The sequence below is a fragment of the Carcharhinus amblyrhynchos genome, chromosome 21 (assembly GCF_965287045.1).
Source record: "Carcharhinus amblyrhynchos chromosome 21, sCarAmb.v2.hapA, whole genome shotgun sequence".
Lineage (NCBI taxonomy): Eukaryota > Metazoa > Chordata > Chondrichthyes > Carcharhiniformes > Carcharhinidae > Carcharhinus > Carcharhinus amblyrhynchos.
In genome coordinates, this window is record NC_137344.1 from 50,610,519 (window position 1) to 50,629,623 (window position 19,105).

A 19,105-nucleotide genomic window follows, 5' to 3' on the forward strand; every position below is an offset into this window, starting at 1 on the left:
TCTCACCAGCACCTTATACAGCTGCAACATAACCTCACTGCTTTGAAACTCCATTCCTCTAGCAATAAAGGGCAAAATTCCATTTGCCTTCTTAATTACCTCCTGCACCTGCAAACCAACTCCTTGCGATTCTTGCATGAGGACATCCAGGTCCCTCTGCACAGCAGCATACTGCAATTTTTTATCATTTAAGTAATAGTCCATTTTGCTGTTATTCCTACCAAAATGGATGACCTCACATTTACCAACACTGTACTCCATCTGCTCGATCCTTGCCCATTCATTTAGACTATATCCCTTTGCAGACTTTCAGTGTCCTCTGCATACTTTGCTCTGCCACTCATTGTAGTGTCATCTGCAAATTTTGACACTACACTTGGTTCCCCAACTTCAAATCATCTATGTAAATCGTAAACAATTGCGGTCCCAACACTGATCCCTGAGGCACACCACTAATCACTGATCGCCAAACAGAAAAACACCCATTTACCCCTACTCTTTGCTTTCTGTTAGTTAACTAATCTGCTATCCATGCTAATATATTATCTGTAACACCATATAAATGTAGGTTGTTATAAATCACCTCAGCATAGCTGGCTGTGGGTTCCAGGAATTCACTGCATTACCTGCTACCTAAAGTCAAAAGAGACCAAATACAACACCCAGATTGGGCAAGGTTGGGATTGCTTTCCATTTTTTATTATTATTATTATTATAATACAATGAAGGTAGGGTACAATCAGAGCTGCTGTTTTAGTGAGAGATGGTGAGTATCTTGCCCTGCTCCAGACACATTCCTTGTGTTTTATTGAAAATGGTGATTAATTTAGCAACGAAATGAGCTTCCATCTGGTCAGATCACGCTTCATGTGAGATCACGAGAAGCTGTGCAATAAAGTGTTATCCAGGATCATTGCGATCATGTGGCAGACTTCCTTGACCTGTAGAAATATATAATGACACCTATCAAAAAAATGGTTCTTATAACAACCTCACTCTCTGCTGCAGATGCCGACTTGCTCTAGTTTGGTTCCACAATCATGGGGCAATCTTCAGTGCTTCATCCAAGTGTCCATTCTTTATACAGTCTTGAGGGTTGGGAACTGGATTATCCTTAGTTCACCCCCAGAAAGATCAAAAGGAAATTTTGATCCAATCCCCACAGTGCCTGCAGCTTTGTTTCCTCATTGAGCAAGGTTGTAAATGCATGGTGAGCATCTGGCAAGAGCTCCTGATGAAACCTCTACCAGCATGACTACTGAGAAAGGATAGTGCAACAATGACTGTCAAATTTTATACTGAAAGCCTTGAAATGTTGACGAGGTATGGGGCCATTATAGAAATTGATTGTCTGATCATTCTGGTAGCATTGCTGCCTCAGGAACTATGGTGACCCTTTTTAATGCAAGCCCTGAGGTTGACAAAGGGAAATTGTATTGATCATCATGTCTCACTTCCCACGGAAGGGGTGGGTGATAGGCTTCTCTGCCCAAACCAGGGAAGGAAAGTGGAGATTGGGGTAGAGTGCAGCTGTTGGCTTTTTTACCCAAATATGCTTTGTTTACTGATTTGAATGATAAATTCAGGCTTGAGCATTTGTAAGTGAACTTACTATCCATTCCCAAATTCCATCTTCATTAAACATTGGTTTGTACATGTTCAGAAAAAATGTTACTGGACCAATAATCAGGAGTAGGATTCCAGACTGATTTTCCCCATTCCCTACCAGTGTTGAGGTTTAGCAACTGGCTGATGTGTTGGACTGTAGATTGAAGCCGGTATCTTTCTGATTTATGTGGCTCCGTTCCACACTAGGTATTTTGGAACTAAGCATTGCGGCATTATGTGCCATCATTGATTTGTGAGTGGAACTGAAGTTCCATTCAATTATTTGCTTCCCAGCTTTCTCATTTAGTTGCTAGTCAGTAATAAACATTGTTTGGTATGTGCATTCTGCATTATTACTGTTTCCTTGATTGTAGAGTGTGGGCCCACAATGCAAAACTACCCACAATTTGGCACAAATTAACAATCTATCAAGGTAGGTCAAGGTGACGAAAGTTGTGGCTCAGATACATTGTTGGAGTTTCTTTAGTCTATAGTATTCTGTGCTATACACAACCAGGGATTATGTGATGCTGACATTGCCTGAAATGGAAAGTATCCTATTCAACAGCAGGAATATCCATTATCCTACTAACCTAACGAATAAAATACAAACCACAAATAATTCATAGAGCAAAATAGTCTGTTAAACAATCAAAAGTCTATTTCTTATAAGAAAGTGGAATAAAATCATTAAAATGCTGTGACCTGGCAGCCAGTTATTATAGTTACATTCCTCATACCATGGCCCTTTCCACACCTCATGTGTCACATCCCATATTGGTATGTCCTTAGCTTTTGATTTTAGTGTTTCTTTGCTATAATAACTAGTATACATTGCTATAATTCCACTCACTACCACTACAGTATGCCATTCTTTTTTTTAATTCATTCGTGGGACATGGGCATCGCTGGCTGGCCAGTATTTATTGCCCATCCCTAGTTGCCCTTGAGAAGTTGGTGGTGAGCTTTTTGAAACGCTGGAGTCCTCTTGCTGTGGGTTGCTCACAATGCTATTAGGGAGGGAACTCTGGGATTTTGACCCAGTGACTGTTAAGGAATAGCAATATATTTCCAAGTCAGGATGATGAGTGGCTTGGAGAGAAACTTGCAGGTGGTGGTGTTCCCATGTATCTGCTGCCCTTGTCCTAAAATGGAAGTGGTCGTGGGTTTGGAAAGTGCTGTTTAAGGGTCTTTGGTGAATTGATGCAGTGCATCTTGTAGATAATACGCACTGCTGTTTTAGTTGCGTCAGTGATGGAGGGAGTGGATGTGGTGCCAATCAAGCGGGCTGCTTTGTCCTGGAAGGTGTCAAGCTTCTTGAGTATTGTAGGAGCTGCACCCATTCAGGTAAGTGGGGACTATTCCATCACACTCCTGGTAGATGATGGATAGGCTTTGGGGAGTCAGAAGGTGAGTTACTCACCGCAGTATTCCTAGCCTCTGACCTGTTCTTGTAGCTACTATTTATATGGCAGTTCCAGTTGAGTTTCTCATCAATGGTAACCCCAAGGATGTTGACAATGGGGGAATTCAGTGATGGTAATACCATTGACAGTTGAGGGGCAGTGGTTAGAGTGCCATCTGCTGACCCCCACTGTAGTAAACCCTGTGATATAACCCTGCAATGCAACATACAGGGTAACGTTCAGCACTAAAACCTCTCAATGTTCCCTTTATTCATAGCAGCACTTGCTGTGTCCATCACAAAGGTCAAGTCCGAGATCCTCCTCTTCAGGATTCATTTTAGGTAGGGTTACATTTCTGCTCCCCCCACCTGCTCTTACTAGCTCAATTCCTAAATGGGAATGAGATACTTCAAAAGGAGGCATGGGCATTACGAGGGAGGCTGCTTAGAGAAGAATATGGCAGTTCTGTAGTCCTGGAAAAAGCCCTAAAGATTGGCTCAATCAGTGATTTGGCTAAGATCGAAGCTTTTCAACAGGTATTCCGGAACCATCTGGGGGAGAGGAGGCCACCACAAAGACACCTTCCCACCTTCGACATGACAGGCCTGGGAAAAGACAGTGGCTATGATTCTCCCATCCCATTGTGTGATTGGGTCATGTGGATGTCACAGGGCTGGCCAGCGATTAAGCTGGCAAGCAATTGGGAAACCAGCAGACAGGGGCCACTGCCGATGTGTGGATCCCAGCACTGACAGATCAGCGTGTGCCTAGTGGCCCACTCAGTGCTGCCAGCCTCTCCAGCGGGAATGGGCCCTGCCCATTGATTTTTAATGATATGTACACACTGTGATCTTTACAGCGCACAGTGTGGGAAATTCTTCTCTGACCTCCCACTGTTAAAAAAACCAGCATGTATTATTCCAGTTTTCATGCTAATTTGACACTTAGAGTTCTTTTGGGAGAATTCCGGCCAATGTATCAGAAAACAGGAAATTTCACAGGACCACAGTCCCTGTCCCCTTCCTCTCCGGCAGTGGCAGAAAGGAATAAACAGGCAGAGACAATGGCAGGGAGAAATTTTCTAATTTGATGGAGGCTGCAGTAAGCCTCAAATTCTCTGCCATGATCACATTCTGTTGGTGGATTTGGGACTGGAATGCATCTTGAAATTTAACCATTCAAAACTTTTTTTTTCCCCTCTGAGGTGAGGGTGGTTAATTAGAAAGTCATCATTTCAGGCACCCAGTGTCAGCATCAAACATATTTTGATACAAGTAAGGCTCACTCTATATATCTGCAAAACTTACTCTGTTCCCACAGTAATCCTTAGTCACAAACTCGTAAAACCCTGTTGCATTTCTGAGCAGAATAGCAGTTATTACTAAATTAGTGGTATTTTTGTATTACTTACCAATTAAGAACTGGAATCAAGCGACTACCAAAACATAACTCACATAGCCTGTCTACAGCCAGCAGTCAGTCGCAGTCTTGGATTTGAATCCAAGAGCCAGTAATGAAAAGCTATCTCAGTAACTCAAGCTGCCACCTACTTTTGAATCTGCGGTATTTTACATTTAGGTTTAAACTGTGCCCTTCCTCTCACCTCTTTCATTTCCAAGGTGATTGTCTTTGATTTGACTGGAGAGCCATAATTAACTTCCATCTGTGGGAGTCCTGATCCATCGGATGGGCGCAAGGAACGCATTGTTTGGATCGTCTTCATAGGAATCCTCAGGAGTTCATCCTGCAACAGATTATAAATCCTACAGATCAGGCATGCTTAAAATGTAGGGATTTCATCAAATAACAAGCAAGCATGTTCATAAGATCATAAGAAATAGGAGCAGGAGTAGGCTATTTGGCTGATTGATTCTACTCTGCCATTCAATTAAATCATGGCTGATCAGACTCCACTTTCTAGCTTGTCACACCCCATAACCTTGGACTCTCTCCTGGGTTAAAAAAAACTGTCTAAATCGGCCTGCAACCCTAATGACTCAGTCTCCCCACTGCTGTCTGGGGAATAAAATTCCAAAGTTCAACAGCACGTTAAGGAGGAATTTCCTCCTTTATCTTAAATGGAAGACCTCTCATTTTTAAAATGTGCTCCCTAGTTCTAGATTCCCTTACAAGGGAAATCATTCTTTCTGCATTGACGCTGTCAAGCCTCTTCAGAATCTTATATGTTTCAATAAGATTCATTCTTCTAAACTTCACTGCCCAACCTTTCCTCATAAAACCACCTCTTCAGTCCAGGAACATTAACAAATCCTTTCTGAACTATTTCCAATATAATATTGTTTCCTCCCACAGTCCAAAGATGTGTGGGTTAGGTTGATTGGCCATGCTAAGAAATTGCCCCTTAGTATCCAGGGATGCGTAAGTTAGAGGGATTAATGAGTATAATATGTAGGGATATGGGGCTAGGGTCTGGGTGGGATTGTGTTTGGTGCAGACCCGATGGGCTGAAGGGCCTCTTTCTGCACTGTAGGGTTCCATGATCTATGATTGTCTCTTAATTAAGAAGACCAGAATATACACAGTGCTCAAGGTCCAGTCTCACCAATACCCTGCACTGTAGCAAGACTTCCCAAATTTTATATTCCATCTCTCTTGCAATGAAGATCATTATTCCCTTTTCCTTCCTTATTACCTGTTATATGTGCCAAATTTTGTGAGCAAGGATACATATACCCTTCTGCACTGTGCATTCTGCAATCACTCCATTTAAATAATATTCTGCTTTTCTTCCTGCCAAAGTGGACACGCTCACATTTTCCTGCATTTTACTCCATCTGCCAAATTCTTTGCCCACTCATTTAACCTGTACATTTCCCTTTGTAGATTCTTTGTATCCTTTTTGCAACTTGTTTTTCTACTCATCTTTATATCATCAGCAAGAATGGGTTCAAACTGTTGGTCCCTTTATCCAAATTATTCATATACATAATATATAGTTGAAGCTCCAGCACTGCTCCCTATAAAACTCCATTAGTTAGTTTATCAACCTGAAAATGACCAATTTTATCTCAATTCTCTTTTCTGTTAGCGAGCCAGCCTTCTATCCATCCTAATATATCACCCTCAATACTACGAGTTCTTGTAACCATCTGAGTTGCACTTTAATGAATATGTTCTGGAATCCCAAATAAATCCATCTTACTTGCAACACCCACAAAGAACTCCAGAATTTTCCTAATGACAGATGTTAGGCTAGTTTACATTTCCAATCTCCTGGGAGCTTTCCAAAATGTAGGGAATTGTGGAAGATTACAACCAATGCAGCCAATTTCTCTGCAGCCACTTTTAGAACCCTAGGATATGCACCCCATCAGATCCAGGGGACTTGTCCCATGAATTTTCCAAGCACCACTTCTCTAGCGTTTTATGTTCCACCCTTTTTACCGCTTGGTCTTTGTCATTTCTTTGCTTCCCATTATGAATTCCCCAGGCTCATCCTCTAAGGAACCAAAGCCCACTTTATGTCCTTTTAACTTTTATCTACCTGTGGGACTTTTGCTGTCTGTTTTTATTTTTCTTGCTAATTTTCCCTCAATCTAATTTCTCTTATTTTGTCATCCTTTGCTGGTTCCTTAAGTTTTCCCAATCTAGCCTGCCACTAGTCTTTGTGGCATTCTATAGCTGTTCTTTCAATTAGAAGCTATTCTTAACGTCCTTGGTTAGGCATGGGTGGTGCATCCTTCTCAGTCTATCTTTGTCAATGGAATATATCTTTGTTGAGAATTATCCTTGAATGTCTAGCCCCACTCATCTTTGTAATGGCTAACATATCATGCACATTTATTTCTATTTTGAGTATTGATTCATCCATCCTCTTATGAACGCTCAGTACATTGAGATAAAGAACATTTAATTCTTTCTCTTTACCATTTTTCCATACCTTACCTGACTGTATTTACTATCGCACTCTAATTTTGCATGCTTTGTTCCTCCTCTCCTCCTCTGCTTATCATTATCGATATCGTTACCTCCTTGTTTTGTCCTTTCTCTTTTAACTTTCCAATTCGTTTGTAACATGAATAGATAGAACTGAAGGTAAAACATTACAGCATGGTACAGGCCCTTCAGCCCTCAAAGTTGTGCCGAGCTATGTCCAAACTCAATATCAAGCTATCCCACTCCCTATCATTCTGGTGTGCGCCATGTGCCTATCCAGTAACCGCTTGAAAGTTCCTAAAGTGTCCGACTCACTATCACAGCAGGTAGTGCATTCCAGACCCCAACCATTCTCTGAATAAAGAACCTATTTCGGATGTCCCTCCTATACCTCCCACCATGAACCTTATAGTTATGCCCCCTAGTAACAGCTACATTCACCCAAGGAAATAGTCTCTGCACGTCCACTCTATCTATCCCCCGCGTCGTCTTATAAACTTCTATTAAGTAGCATCTCATCCTCTGCTCCAAAGAGAAAAGCCCCAGCTCCTTCAACCTTTCCTCATAAGACCTACCCTCCAAACCAGGCAGCATCCTGGTAAATCTCCTATGCACTCTCTCCAATGCTTCCACTTCCTTCCTATAGTGAGGCGACCAGAACTGCGCACAATATTCCTGTATTGTGGAATAGTACAGGTCCTGTATAGTTGCAGCATAGCCCCACGGCTCTTAAACTCAATCTCCCTGTTAATAAACGCTAGCACACTATAAGCCTTCTTCACGGTTCTATCCACTTGAGTGGCAACCCTCAGAGATCTGTGGATAAGATCTCGCTGTTCCTCCATATTCCCCAGAACCCTGTCATTGACCCTGTAATCCGCATTCAAGTTTGTCCTACCAAAATGAATCACCTCGTGCTTATCAGGGTTAAACTCCATCTGCCACTTTTCGGCCCAGCTCTGCATCCTATCAATATCTTTTTGCAGCCTACAAGAGCCCTCCACCTCATCCACTACTCCACCAATCTTGGTGTCATCAACAAATTTACTATCCTAGCCTTCAGACCCCTCTTCCAAGAAATTGATAAAAATCACAAATAGCAGAGGACCCAGCACTGACCCCTGTGGTACACCGCTGGTAACTGGCCTCCAGTCTGAAAATTTTCCCTCCACCACCACCCTCTGTCTTCAAGAGATAGCAAGTTACTTATCCAATTGGCCAAATTTCCTTCTATCTCACACTTCCATACTTTTTTTAATGAGCCTATCATGGGGAACCATGTATATGACATCAACTGCTCTACCTTCATCTTAGCGGAATCTTGTTTCCTCAAAGAATTCAATCAAGTTTGTGAGACAAGACTTACCCCTCACAAATCCGCGCTGACTATCCCGGATTAAGCTGCATCTTTCCAAATGGTCATAAATCCTATCCCTCAGGACCTTTACCATTAACTTACCGTCTACCAAGAAAGATTAACTGACCTATAATTACTAGGGTCATTCCTAGTTCCTTTCTTGAAGAGAGGGACAACACGCTCCAATCCTCTGGTACAATCCCTGTGGACAGTGAGGACCCAAAGATCATCCCTTGCCTCCCAAAGTATCCTAGGATGTATCCCATCAGGCCTGGGGACTTATCAACCCTCAGGTTTTTCAAAATTGCTAATACATCTTCCTTCAGAACATCTACCTCCTCCATCCTATCACACGTTCATCCTCAAAAACATGGCCCTTCTTAGTGAACACTGAAGAAAAGTATTCAACGCCTCACCTATCTCTTCTGACTCCATGCACAAGTTCCCACTACCATCCTTGACTGGCCCTAACCTCCCCCTGGTCATTCTTTTATTTCTCCCACAAGAGTAAAAAGCTTTGAGGTTTTCCTTGAAGTGACCTGTCAAGGATTTCTCATGCCCCCTCCTAGCTCTCCTAAGCCCTTTTTTTTTTTAACTCATTCCTTGTTACCTTGCAACCCTCAAGTGACTGAAGTGAATCTTGTTTTTTTATCCTTACGTACGCTTTTTCCTCTTTACAAGACACTCCACCTCCTTCGTGAACCATGGTTTCCTCACTCGGCCACTTCCTCCCTGCCTGCCAGGGACATACCTATCAAGGACACGCAGTATTTGTTCCTTGAACAAGCTCCATTTTTCATTTGTGCCTTTACCTGACAGTTTCTGTTCCCATCTTATGCTCCCTGATTCCTGCCTGATCACTTCATAATTTCCCCTACCCCAATTATAAGCCTTGCCCTGCTATGTGACCATATCCCTCTCCATTGCAATAATGAAAGACACCGAGTTGTGGTCACTATCTCAAGTGCTCTCCCACAAATAAATCTAACACTTGGCCCAGTTCATTACCCAGTACCAAGTCCAATGTGGCAACACCTCTTTTGGCTTATCCACATTTTGTGTAAGGAAACCCTCCTGTCCACATTGTACAAAAAGTGCCCCATCTGAACTATTCGACCTATAAAGGTTCCAATCAATATTTGGAAAGTTAAAGTCACCCATGATAACAACCCTGTGACTTCCACACCTATCCACAATCTGCTTTGCCATTTCCTCCCCCCACATCTCTATCACAATTTGGGGGGGTCTATAGAAAACTCCTAAATGAATCAACTCCCCAATTCACTATTTAGTTAAAAATCCTCCCTACAGCCTTACTTATACAAGGGCACTGATCTCAGCGGGGTTTAAATAAAAACTGTCCCAGCAGTACTGCTCCTGAACCCTGTGAATCAAAACCCATTTTTGCCACACCAATGTTTGAATCACGCATTCAATTCTTTGATGTTTTTTATACACCAATTTGCTCATGGTTCAAGTAGCAATCCAGAGATTACTTTTGTGGTTCTGCCTTTAGCTTAGCACCTAACTGCTCATACTCCTTTAGCAGAACGTCTTTCCTGGTCCTTCCTATGTTGTTGGTACCCATTGGTCCTCAACAACAGGATCCTTAACAACAAGATCCTTACCCTCCTAATCCAAATTCCTCTCCAGCCCCAAGGAGATGCCCTTAACTCCAGCACCAGGCAGGCAACACAGCCTTTAGGATGCACGTTGTCAGCTGCAGAATAATGTATCTAACCCCTTAATTATACTGTCATCCATTATAACTAAGTTTCTCCTTACTCCTTCCACTTGAGTGGCCCTCAGCATTATGGTGCAATGGTCAGTTTGGTCATCCTGTAGTCCCTGCTTTTCTCCACAAAAGCAAGAACATAAAACCTGTGAGATTAGTGTAAGGGCTGAGGCTCCTTCATTACTAACTTCTGGATCCCTAGAAGTGCCTCTCGTATAGTGACATCCTTCTGCTCTGACCATGGGCCAAATCTGATGAATCTAGCCTGAAAGGTGTGACTGCATCCTGGAACAAAATGTCCAGCTAACTTTCTCTCTTCTTGATGCAGCGCAGTGGCTAATGCCCATATTCAACTCTAAGCAGAAGTTCCTTGAGTTGCAGACAGGTAATAAAGATATGATTGCAGTGGGTCAAACAGGTATCCATTCATGTAATGCTTTTGGCCCAGATGCGTACGTTTGGTTGTGATCAAAGTGGATATATTCACATAATAGACAAAAAGTAAGTATAGGCATGGCGGGAGTAACTATGACTAATGGCTTTGCGGTGAGTTCTCTCACTGGAGAGTGATCTTTGAGTAGTTACCGTTGTGATCGTTTTAGCGTGATTTTGTTGATCACAGTGTGGTTCTGCCTCCTCGGGGCCCCGCTGGTAACCTTGGTAGTTTTCGACCGAGGGACTAAATGACCAATCGAAAAACCACGCGATGGGTAATCTGGCGAGATCAGTGAAAGAAATGAGCTGTCTGCCTAAAAAGCAGAAGACCGTATGGGTTGAGAACTGGATAAACAACAACCCCGCAGGCGAGTCTGTAACCGCTCTCTGTGAAAAATTTTAAAAAAGCTAGGTTACATAATAACTAACACGAAAGAGTTAGTAGCAAGATCTGTCTCAACCCAAACAGAAGAGATGACCTTGAGACCGAACCAAACCGCTGGGCACCATTGGGTGGTAGCCTCGGGTCCCAGGCCAGAGGAACTTATCACCCCAATATGTGCAGACAAAGAGCCCGTTGTAGAAGAGCAGGTCTGGATGGCCCATCCAGCCAAGGTGGTAGAGATCACTACTTGTACCTTCTACAATAAGGCATACCAAGCCCAGAACATGGGAACAGGAACTATGGCCAACATCGCCAATGCCGCAAACGATGGGGGTACCATTGATGAAGGTACCTTCATCGAGGGTATAATAATTGAACCATCTCAAGACCACACAGAGGTTAAGGAGGTGGCGATCCACTATCCCACTGATGCATTGTATTGCAAACCCTGTAATAGCATACTCCCCACAGTTGGAGCGCTTAGAGACCATGTCAAAACAGTGCATAAGACCAAGAACATTAAGACCAAATGTTCTCTGCGGTAAGTCTGGGGAGTTCCACTCTATTGCCTGCCACTAGTGTAAGGGTGAGAGTAGATCCTTGACAGTTGGGCAATATCAGTGTAGCGCTTGTGAACTTGCCTTCACAACAGAGAGTGGACTCAGCCAACATGAGAGACACATTCAGTACTTTGCAATGAGAAATGCGTGAAGAAAACCTCAACCAAACGGGGTAGAAATAAGAGTGTATGGTCCGAGGAGGAGGAATCGCTCCTCGAAGAGCTTGAAGAGAGATTTGCTGGTTCCTGGTGCATTAATAAAGATATTGAAAGGATTTTAACATCTAAAACACCCAAGCAAATCTCAGATAAGCGCGGGTTGCTTGCAAAGGCACGCAAAGCAGCAAACACTATAGCACGGGCAGTTGTTGCTGAACATCCGGACTCCGAGCAAGACCAGGAGCCGGAAAAGGCAGATGTCGGGGACCCAATCCCACATGTAAGTATCGCTAGTCAACCCCCGACTCAAGTCCCTAAGCATAGGGATGTGGATGAACACCTGATCCAGGCTGAGGAACTCCTAAATGCGAGGAATGATCCTGACAAACATACCTTAGGAGGGGTATAGTTGAGAGTATTACTGATCTTCTGATGGGTGGTGTGACAAACAGGCAAAGGAAGGAAGGTCCGACAGCAAGGGCACTTAAAAAAGTCAACCGAAAGCCCAGGCACGAGGTTAACAGCGGAGCGAGGAAAAGATGAGAAAAGCAGAAATCCATTTTTAGAGCAACTCAACTGCTCTATAATAACAATAGGCACCAACTTGCTTGTCATATCATGGGAGCACCTTCACAAATCACATGTCCGCTATTCACAGCTGAACTGGAGGCTAACTTTCGAGAGAAACTCTCCAGTAAGAATAACAAATCAAACATAAGTAAATTTACACCATACAATGGGAAAACGGACAATGGTGAGTTGATGAAGCCGGTCACCGCAGAAGAGGTTACCCAGGCAATCAAGGGTATTAAAGAGGCTAGTGCGCCCGGATCGGATGGTCAGAAGTTAGAGGACATCCGAGATATCCAAGAGGCATATGAGACCCATATACCTCGCCTCTTCACCCTGTGGCTGTCTTCAAAAATAATCCCGAACTGTATGAAGCAGAGCCGAACGGTCCAATGCTGCTACTCCTTTTTACTAAGATCATGGCGAAGAGACTGAGTGAGACAGTCAATATAAACCCACGTCAGAAAGGGTTTTTAGCAGCCACTCCCGGATGCAACAAAAACATCACTGTGTTGCAAAATATCATGAAGGGAGCAAAGAAAAATCATAAGGACCTCGCTGTTTTTGTTGATTTGGCAAAAGCGTTCGACTCTGTTGGTCACAAACTGCTGATCAAATCATTACAGAAAGTAAACCTCCCAAAAGCCTTTGTAAAGCTTATTCAGGACCTCTACACTGGTAACTCAATGGTGGTGGAAGGCAATAAGTCTAAGACTGCCCCAATAAACATTGAGGGGGGTGTCAAACAGGGAGACCCGCTCTCACCAATACTATTCAACATTGCAATGGACCTGTTGATATGTAGTCTCGAAGAGGCTAGATCTGGTGTCAGCATGATGCTAGACGGAGCAAGAATAAATTGCTCAGCTCTTGCATTTGCAGCTGACATCGCCCTTCTTAGCGATTCGTACATCAGGATGACCCGAAACCTGAAGATTTTCCAGTCGTTTTGCAACTCGTTGGTCTGGTTGTTAACACCAACAAGACCAAAGGCTTCCACTTTACCTGTAAGACGAAGACCTTTCTATACAATCAATGCAAGAACTGGCAGATTCGGAAGGAAGATATTGCGTACATCCCCCAGGAGAGACCGAGAAATACCTGGGAGCCCAGATAGATCCTTGGGCTGGCGTAGAAGAAGGTGCGTGGGAGGAGAGACTGAAGACCTGGATTTCCAGTTTACAGGCAGCAGCTCTTCGACCAAGACAATGCGTGGAGCTGCTTACAGTCCATGTCATCCCGAGAGTATATTTCCATCTGATCCTGTCGGAAGCATCTCAGAATACGCTTATTAAATTGGACCAACTCATCCGCATTGCTGTCAAGCAGTTCCTGCATTTTCCACCAGAACAACTGATGGCATCCTCTATTCACGGGTTCAGAATGGAGGTCTGGGAATTCCCAAGCTTGAAATCCAAATTTCATCTGCAGTAATTCAAAAATGGGAATCACTGCCTGCTTCCAATGACCGAGCCATTCACGCCTCTTTCCAGTTCTGTGAGCAGAACTTTGGTGAAAACGTTGAAGAACTGAGATCTCTCAGTGCGTTGAGGGAAATCGAGGACTTTATGCCAACATCCGGAGAGAGCAGCAGTGATGAGATGGAGTCATTGAACATGATCAGAGCTGCAATACCAATGCTTGGTGCAGAGGAGGCAGATCCCAAGAAGCCAGTAAACAAATACGCGGGGTGGAGGGAATAGGAATTCTGCAAATGGAGGCAGCTAACCTATCAAGGTGTTGGAGTACCCTATTACAATAGTGGCAAAATATCAAACAGTTGGATGAAGGCTGCATACCAGCTGAAATCCCATCACCTCATCAATAACTTGTTACTCAGATGCAGTCTGTATCCCACGAGGGTAACCCTGTCAAGAGGGAATCACGTCGCTACAAAAACGTGCCGAAGGCGTGAACAAGGTGTAGAGACTCTCAGTCATATTTCTGGCTTTTGCCCATTTATTAAGAACTGCAGGATTAAGCACCATAATAAGATCTTGGAAGAGCTGCGCAATTATGTTGGAAAATACAGCTGGACATCCTACCTCGAACCACGAATTATCGCCAAAGATGGTACCCTCTGGAAGTCAGACATCGTCTTCAAGAGGGAGAAAGATCAACAGGTTGCAGAGGTGGATGTGAAGGTACGTTTCGAGGACAATTGCAGCAGTCTGGAAAAGGTGTGGGAGGAAAAGTGCCAGAAGTGCCAAAAGTTGACTGGATGCCTGGAATCCTGTTTCTTTGGATTTGTTGTTGGCGCCGGGGCAAATGGCTGGAGAAGAACAACAGCCTCATGATGTTCCTGAGAATTAACAGATTCCAATCATTCGCCCAACAAATTTCAAGGCTCACCTTGTCACTTACGTTGGAGCTATTGGGGATCTTCAACGACAGGTGAGAGACTACTGAGACCGCAGGACAAGCTGGCCACTTGTCAGACCGTTGGGCTTATAGCCCGCCAGGAGGCCATATGAACTTATTTGGTGGACTCTTAATTGTCTGTACTGTCTGTGTATGTCAATTTATGTTAATTGATGTCACCTTTTCCATCTGCAGGTGCTTCAGTCCACCTTGTTGGCCAACGAGGTGGCTCTTGGGTGTTGATTCAAGAGTTGCCCAGTACTTCACGTCCGTTAGTGTATGCTAACTCTGGACTGATCAATGGGCAACACGTCAGCTCAGTGATTAGCACTGCTTGCTGTACAGTTACAGAGACCCAGGGCGGATTCCCGGCTTTGGTCAATGTCTGTGGGAGTTTGCACATTCTCCCCGAGATTGCGTGGGTTTTCTCCGGGTACTCCGGTTTCCTCCCACATCCCAAAAACGTGCTTGTTAGGCTGATTGGCAACGATAAATTGTCCCTTAATTGGATCTCCCTTAATTCGGCACATAGGTAACTCCCTAAATTTCCACCCTCTTTATTGTGGAGTCTTTCATGCACAGGTACCGACAACCTGGCTCATCAGTAGGCCTATTTCGATCTGGGATGACACCGGATAGCTAGCTATACCATCTTTAGCTGAGACCACAACTCACGTTCCTCAATCAAGATCAGCGGGCCCTTGACTGAGGTTCCGCTAGAGGTAGTCAAAACCGTCGATGAGTGACGTAAAGACTCGAACAAGGCACTCAATGAGTGTGTTAAAATATAAGAGAGTGCTCAATGTTGAATTTGTTTCCTGCTAATTTGGGTGCTCTATCTTTCTGTGGATTGGAGTACAGAATCTAACTCTGTGCTGACTTTCCTAGTGTACCTGTGAAGGCATTGTTCTTCTGTAAATCTATTAGTCATGTTTTGACTTCTGCTGCAAAGTTGCCTTATTTGCTTGGCAGTCTGCAGTTCCTATTCATCTTCATTTTTTTTCCTTTAAGTAATTCAGGTACATAAAGATCCCAAAGTTGACAGCTATTGTTTAAGTTTAGTAGAGGCAGTTAAAGAATTGTTTCCCACAACTACTTTCCTAATTCTGCTGAGTCCATATAGTGAAGATGCGCTGCTATCTTACATTCTGGTGATGCTTTGACTAGCCTGGCAAAATCAAGCTCAGCGTTTGGTAGGTTCACCTCTAGACTTTGGAGAGAGCATGGAATGTGTCAGAAAATAGGGATCAAAGTCTTCTAGGCAGTGATTCTCATGTCACTTTTCTATGGCTGTGAGGTATAGACAACCTACTGATGGCATTCTACCTTCACTGCATTAAATCTCTGCAACACCAAGTGGCAGGACAAAATCCCTAACACTGGTTACAACATTGAACATAGAAAACCACAGCACAAACAGGCCCTTCCGCCCACAAGTTGCGCTGATCATATCCCTACCTACCAGGCCTATCTATAACCCCCAATCCCGTTAAATCCCATGTACTCATCCAGAAGTCTCTTAAAAGACCCCAATGAGCCTCCACCACCACTGATGGCAGCTGATTCCACCCTCTGAGTGAAAAACTTACCCCTGACATCTCCTCTGTACTTACTCCCCAGCACCTTAAACCTGTGTCCCCTCATGGCGACCATTTCAGCCCTGGGAAATAGCCTCTCAGAATCCACCCGATCTATACCTCTCAACATTTTATAAACCTCTATCAGGTCACCTCTCATCCTTCATCTCTCCAGGGAGAAAACACCGAGCTCCCTCAACCTATCCTCATAAGGCATGCCACCCAATCCAGGCAACATCCTTGTAAATCTCCTCTGCACCCTTGCAATAGCTTCCACATCTTTCTTGTAATGAGGCGACCAGAACTGCGCACAGTACTCCAAGTGGGGTCTGACCAGGGTCTTATAAAGCTGCAGCATTATCTCCTGACTCCTAAACTCAATCCCTCGATTGATGAAGGCCAGTACACCATATGCCTTCTTGACCACATCCTCCACCTCCGAGGCCGATTTAAGAGTCCTATGAACCCAGACCCCAAGGTCCTTCTGATCCTCTACACTGCTAAGAGTCTTATCCTTGATATTATACTCCTTCATCCCATTGGACCTGCCAATATGGACCACTACACATTTATCCAGGTTGAAGTCCATCTGCCACTTCTCTCCCAGTCTTGCATCCTATCTATGTCACGCTGCAACTTCTGACATCCCTCCAGACTATCCACAACACCACCTACCTTCGTGTCGTCGGCAAACTTACCAACCCATCCCTCCACTTCTTCATCCAGGTCATTTATGAAAATTACAAACAGCAAGGGTCCCAGACCAGATCCCTGGGGCACTCCACTGGTGACTGACCTCCATGCAGAAAAAAACCCATCCACAACCATTCTCTGCCTTCTGCAGGCAAGCCAGTTCTGGATCCACAAGGCAACAGCCCCTTGGATCCCATGCCCTCTCACTTTCTCAAGAAGCCTTGCATGGGGGACATTATCAAACGCCTTGCTGAAGTCCACATAAACCACATCCACCACTCTTCCTTCATGAATGTGTTTAGTCACATTTTTGCATGGTTCTTGCAATGTGCTGCATACCTGGTATCAAGAGCATGCTCATCAGAGCTCAGCTTTACTGGGTCGGTATTTGGATAAGGTGGTATAATCCTGTACAGTAAAAACAGTATCCTACAGCCAGTTAAGCATGAGAACCTGCTCCATGGGACTTTCTGAAAGCCATTCTCAGAGTCTGTACGTTGCACCCCATTACACGGTTAAAAACCAACCCTAGGTAGATCCAAATGGAGAAACTTCTACCATCAATCTCAACATTTGAGGAGAACACAGTCAGGTTTCTACAAGACAGGTAAGAATGCAGCAAAGCAAGTACCTTCCCCCACCCCTCCAACAGTGACTTCATTTGTAATATTTACAATCAAATTTGTCAATCAAGACTTGGCGTAATATCACATTTGAGACAACACCAACTTAGATGGTGAACAAAATGATTTCCTTGCTGAACACTCATCTGTTGAAACAATAGGAGAATCTATATATATTATCAGTCAGGAGTCATGTAACTGGTGAAATTTGACATTTTATATTGACTAACAGTCTCCTATGTATTCCTTATATCGACTTTGTTATATAGAGCAGATTTACAAGCTATTTGGCACATGCAAATTACCATACCGTATTTTTTTCTTTTAAAAGAATGAAATCTTCCTGATTGATTGCGAGAACGCATGGAGTTGGAATCCAATGTTCACTAGTTTTCTTTACCATGAAGGTATTGTAACCAAACAGGGACATGGCCTGCACTGCAGCTGAGCAGAGAAAAAGAGAAGGTTAAGTTCCATTCTGAATATTAATCTACTGAGCAGAGCAAGGGAAGGACTCAGGGATTGTCCCACTGAACTGTATTAGGTTGCTAATCCAGTAGGTTGTGATAGGTGTTTTTGCTATTTTGACCTGCTCATGACGTTAAACAGAGAATTGTGTCACTTTATACCTGATGTGGGCCTTACAAGAATGGAAACAAAGCCAGCTAAAAATGTTACACTATAACAGGAGCATATTCTCTTTATTCCACAAAGGTTCAGTCACTCATTTAACATTTCATTAACTGCTCAGAAAACAGAAACATTCCAAGGATGAAGTGGGAAAAGACAATGAAGATTAAGAAACACTATTATACGTTTGCAGTCACTAGCTCAGAGACAGGCACTCTGTCTATTTTAGCATCTGGATAGAAGAATAGCTTACACATTGGATATGCCAAGCAGAAGTGAGCCGCAGCCAGGGTGTGGGGCAATAATAGTACAGATGCCAGCTCACTGAGTTCACACACAAGGTCTGTTGGAGACGCGTCAGATGAAGCTGATGGGTGTACACAACAAATGCGCAGTGCACTGGAGAACTTGTGAGAAAATCTGTGTACAGTCAAGGGACATGGAGGACATAATGGGGAATTTTGATTCGGTGGCCGATATCTTTGCGAAGTTTACATTTTCATTTAGTTTTTCTAAAGGTAAAATGACTCAGTTTTAAAAGCGTAACAAAATTTATTTAAATTTAAAGTTTATCAAACGTAGAAAAATCAAACATGACACATAAAAAGACAAAACAATCACTTCAGCCGAAGGGAGACCTCAGATGTGCCAGGCAGCACAACAGTACCACAGGACTTTCCTGCCTGTCTTTCTTGCCAAAATGCAAGTCAATTATACTCTTTTGTTATCTATAATTCAATCCATTAATTAACTAAGTGTGATTTCATTTATTATTCAATATGTCAATCAAATCATGACAGTATTTTAAATCAATTAAAATATGCCACATTAAATAATGTTATTTCATTAGTTCATTCTGATTAGCGGAAGTTCACCTCTTGGTGTAGATCGCTTTCTTGTTGCCACAGTATCAAGAAACCTTATTTTGCTTAAGTCAGTACTGGCTAAATACCAAGACTTGGTCTAATGCCAAATGATAGCCCAGGCCTGGACAGCTTGAATCATGTATAATTTATCTTTAAATGTTCCTTCATACAGATATATTTTGAATATATCTGTTTGCATCCATTGTTTTCTTAATGCAGGTTACATAATTTTATATAAAAATGT

General features: G+C 43.3%; 1 protein-coding gene across 1 annotated transcript; it reads right to left on the reverse strand.

Annotated features, from left to right (window-relative positions):
- Window positions 1-709: 709 nt before the first annotated feature.
- Window positions 710-18,518, reverse strand: LOC145356509 (unconventional myosin-XV-like). The gene is made up of 3 exons (XM_080209238.1): window positions 17,676-18,518; window positions 4,618-4,758; window positions 710-941 (listed from the first exon to the last, which is right to left on the reverse strand). The coding sequence occupies exons 1-3, from the start codon at window positions 17,793-17,795 to the stop codon at window positions 876-878; spliced, it is 327 nt and encodes a 108-aa protein (XP_080065364.1). The 5' UTR covers window positions 17,796-18,518; the 3' UTR covers window positions 710-875.
- Window positions 18,519-19,105: the final 587 nt, after the last annotated feature.

Coding starts and splice junctions, on each gene's coding strand:
- LOC145356509 (XM_080209238.1), bottom strand. CDS start 17,795: ATGTCCCTGTTTGGTTACAATACCTTCATGGTAAAGAAAACTAGTGAA. Junction 4,759..17,675: donor TTTTAAAAGAAAAAAATACG/GTATGGTAATTT, acceptor AATCTGTTGCAG/GATGAACTCCTGAGGATTCC. Junction 942..4,617: donor TCACCTTGGAAATGAAAGAG/GTGAGAGGAAGG, acceptor ATATTTCTACAG/GTCAAGGAAGTCTGCCACAT.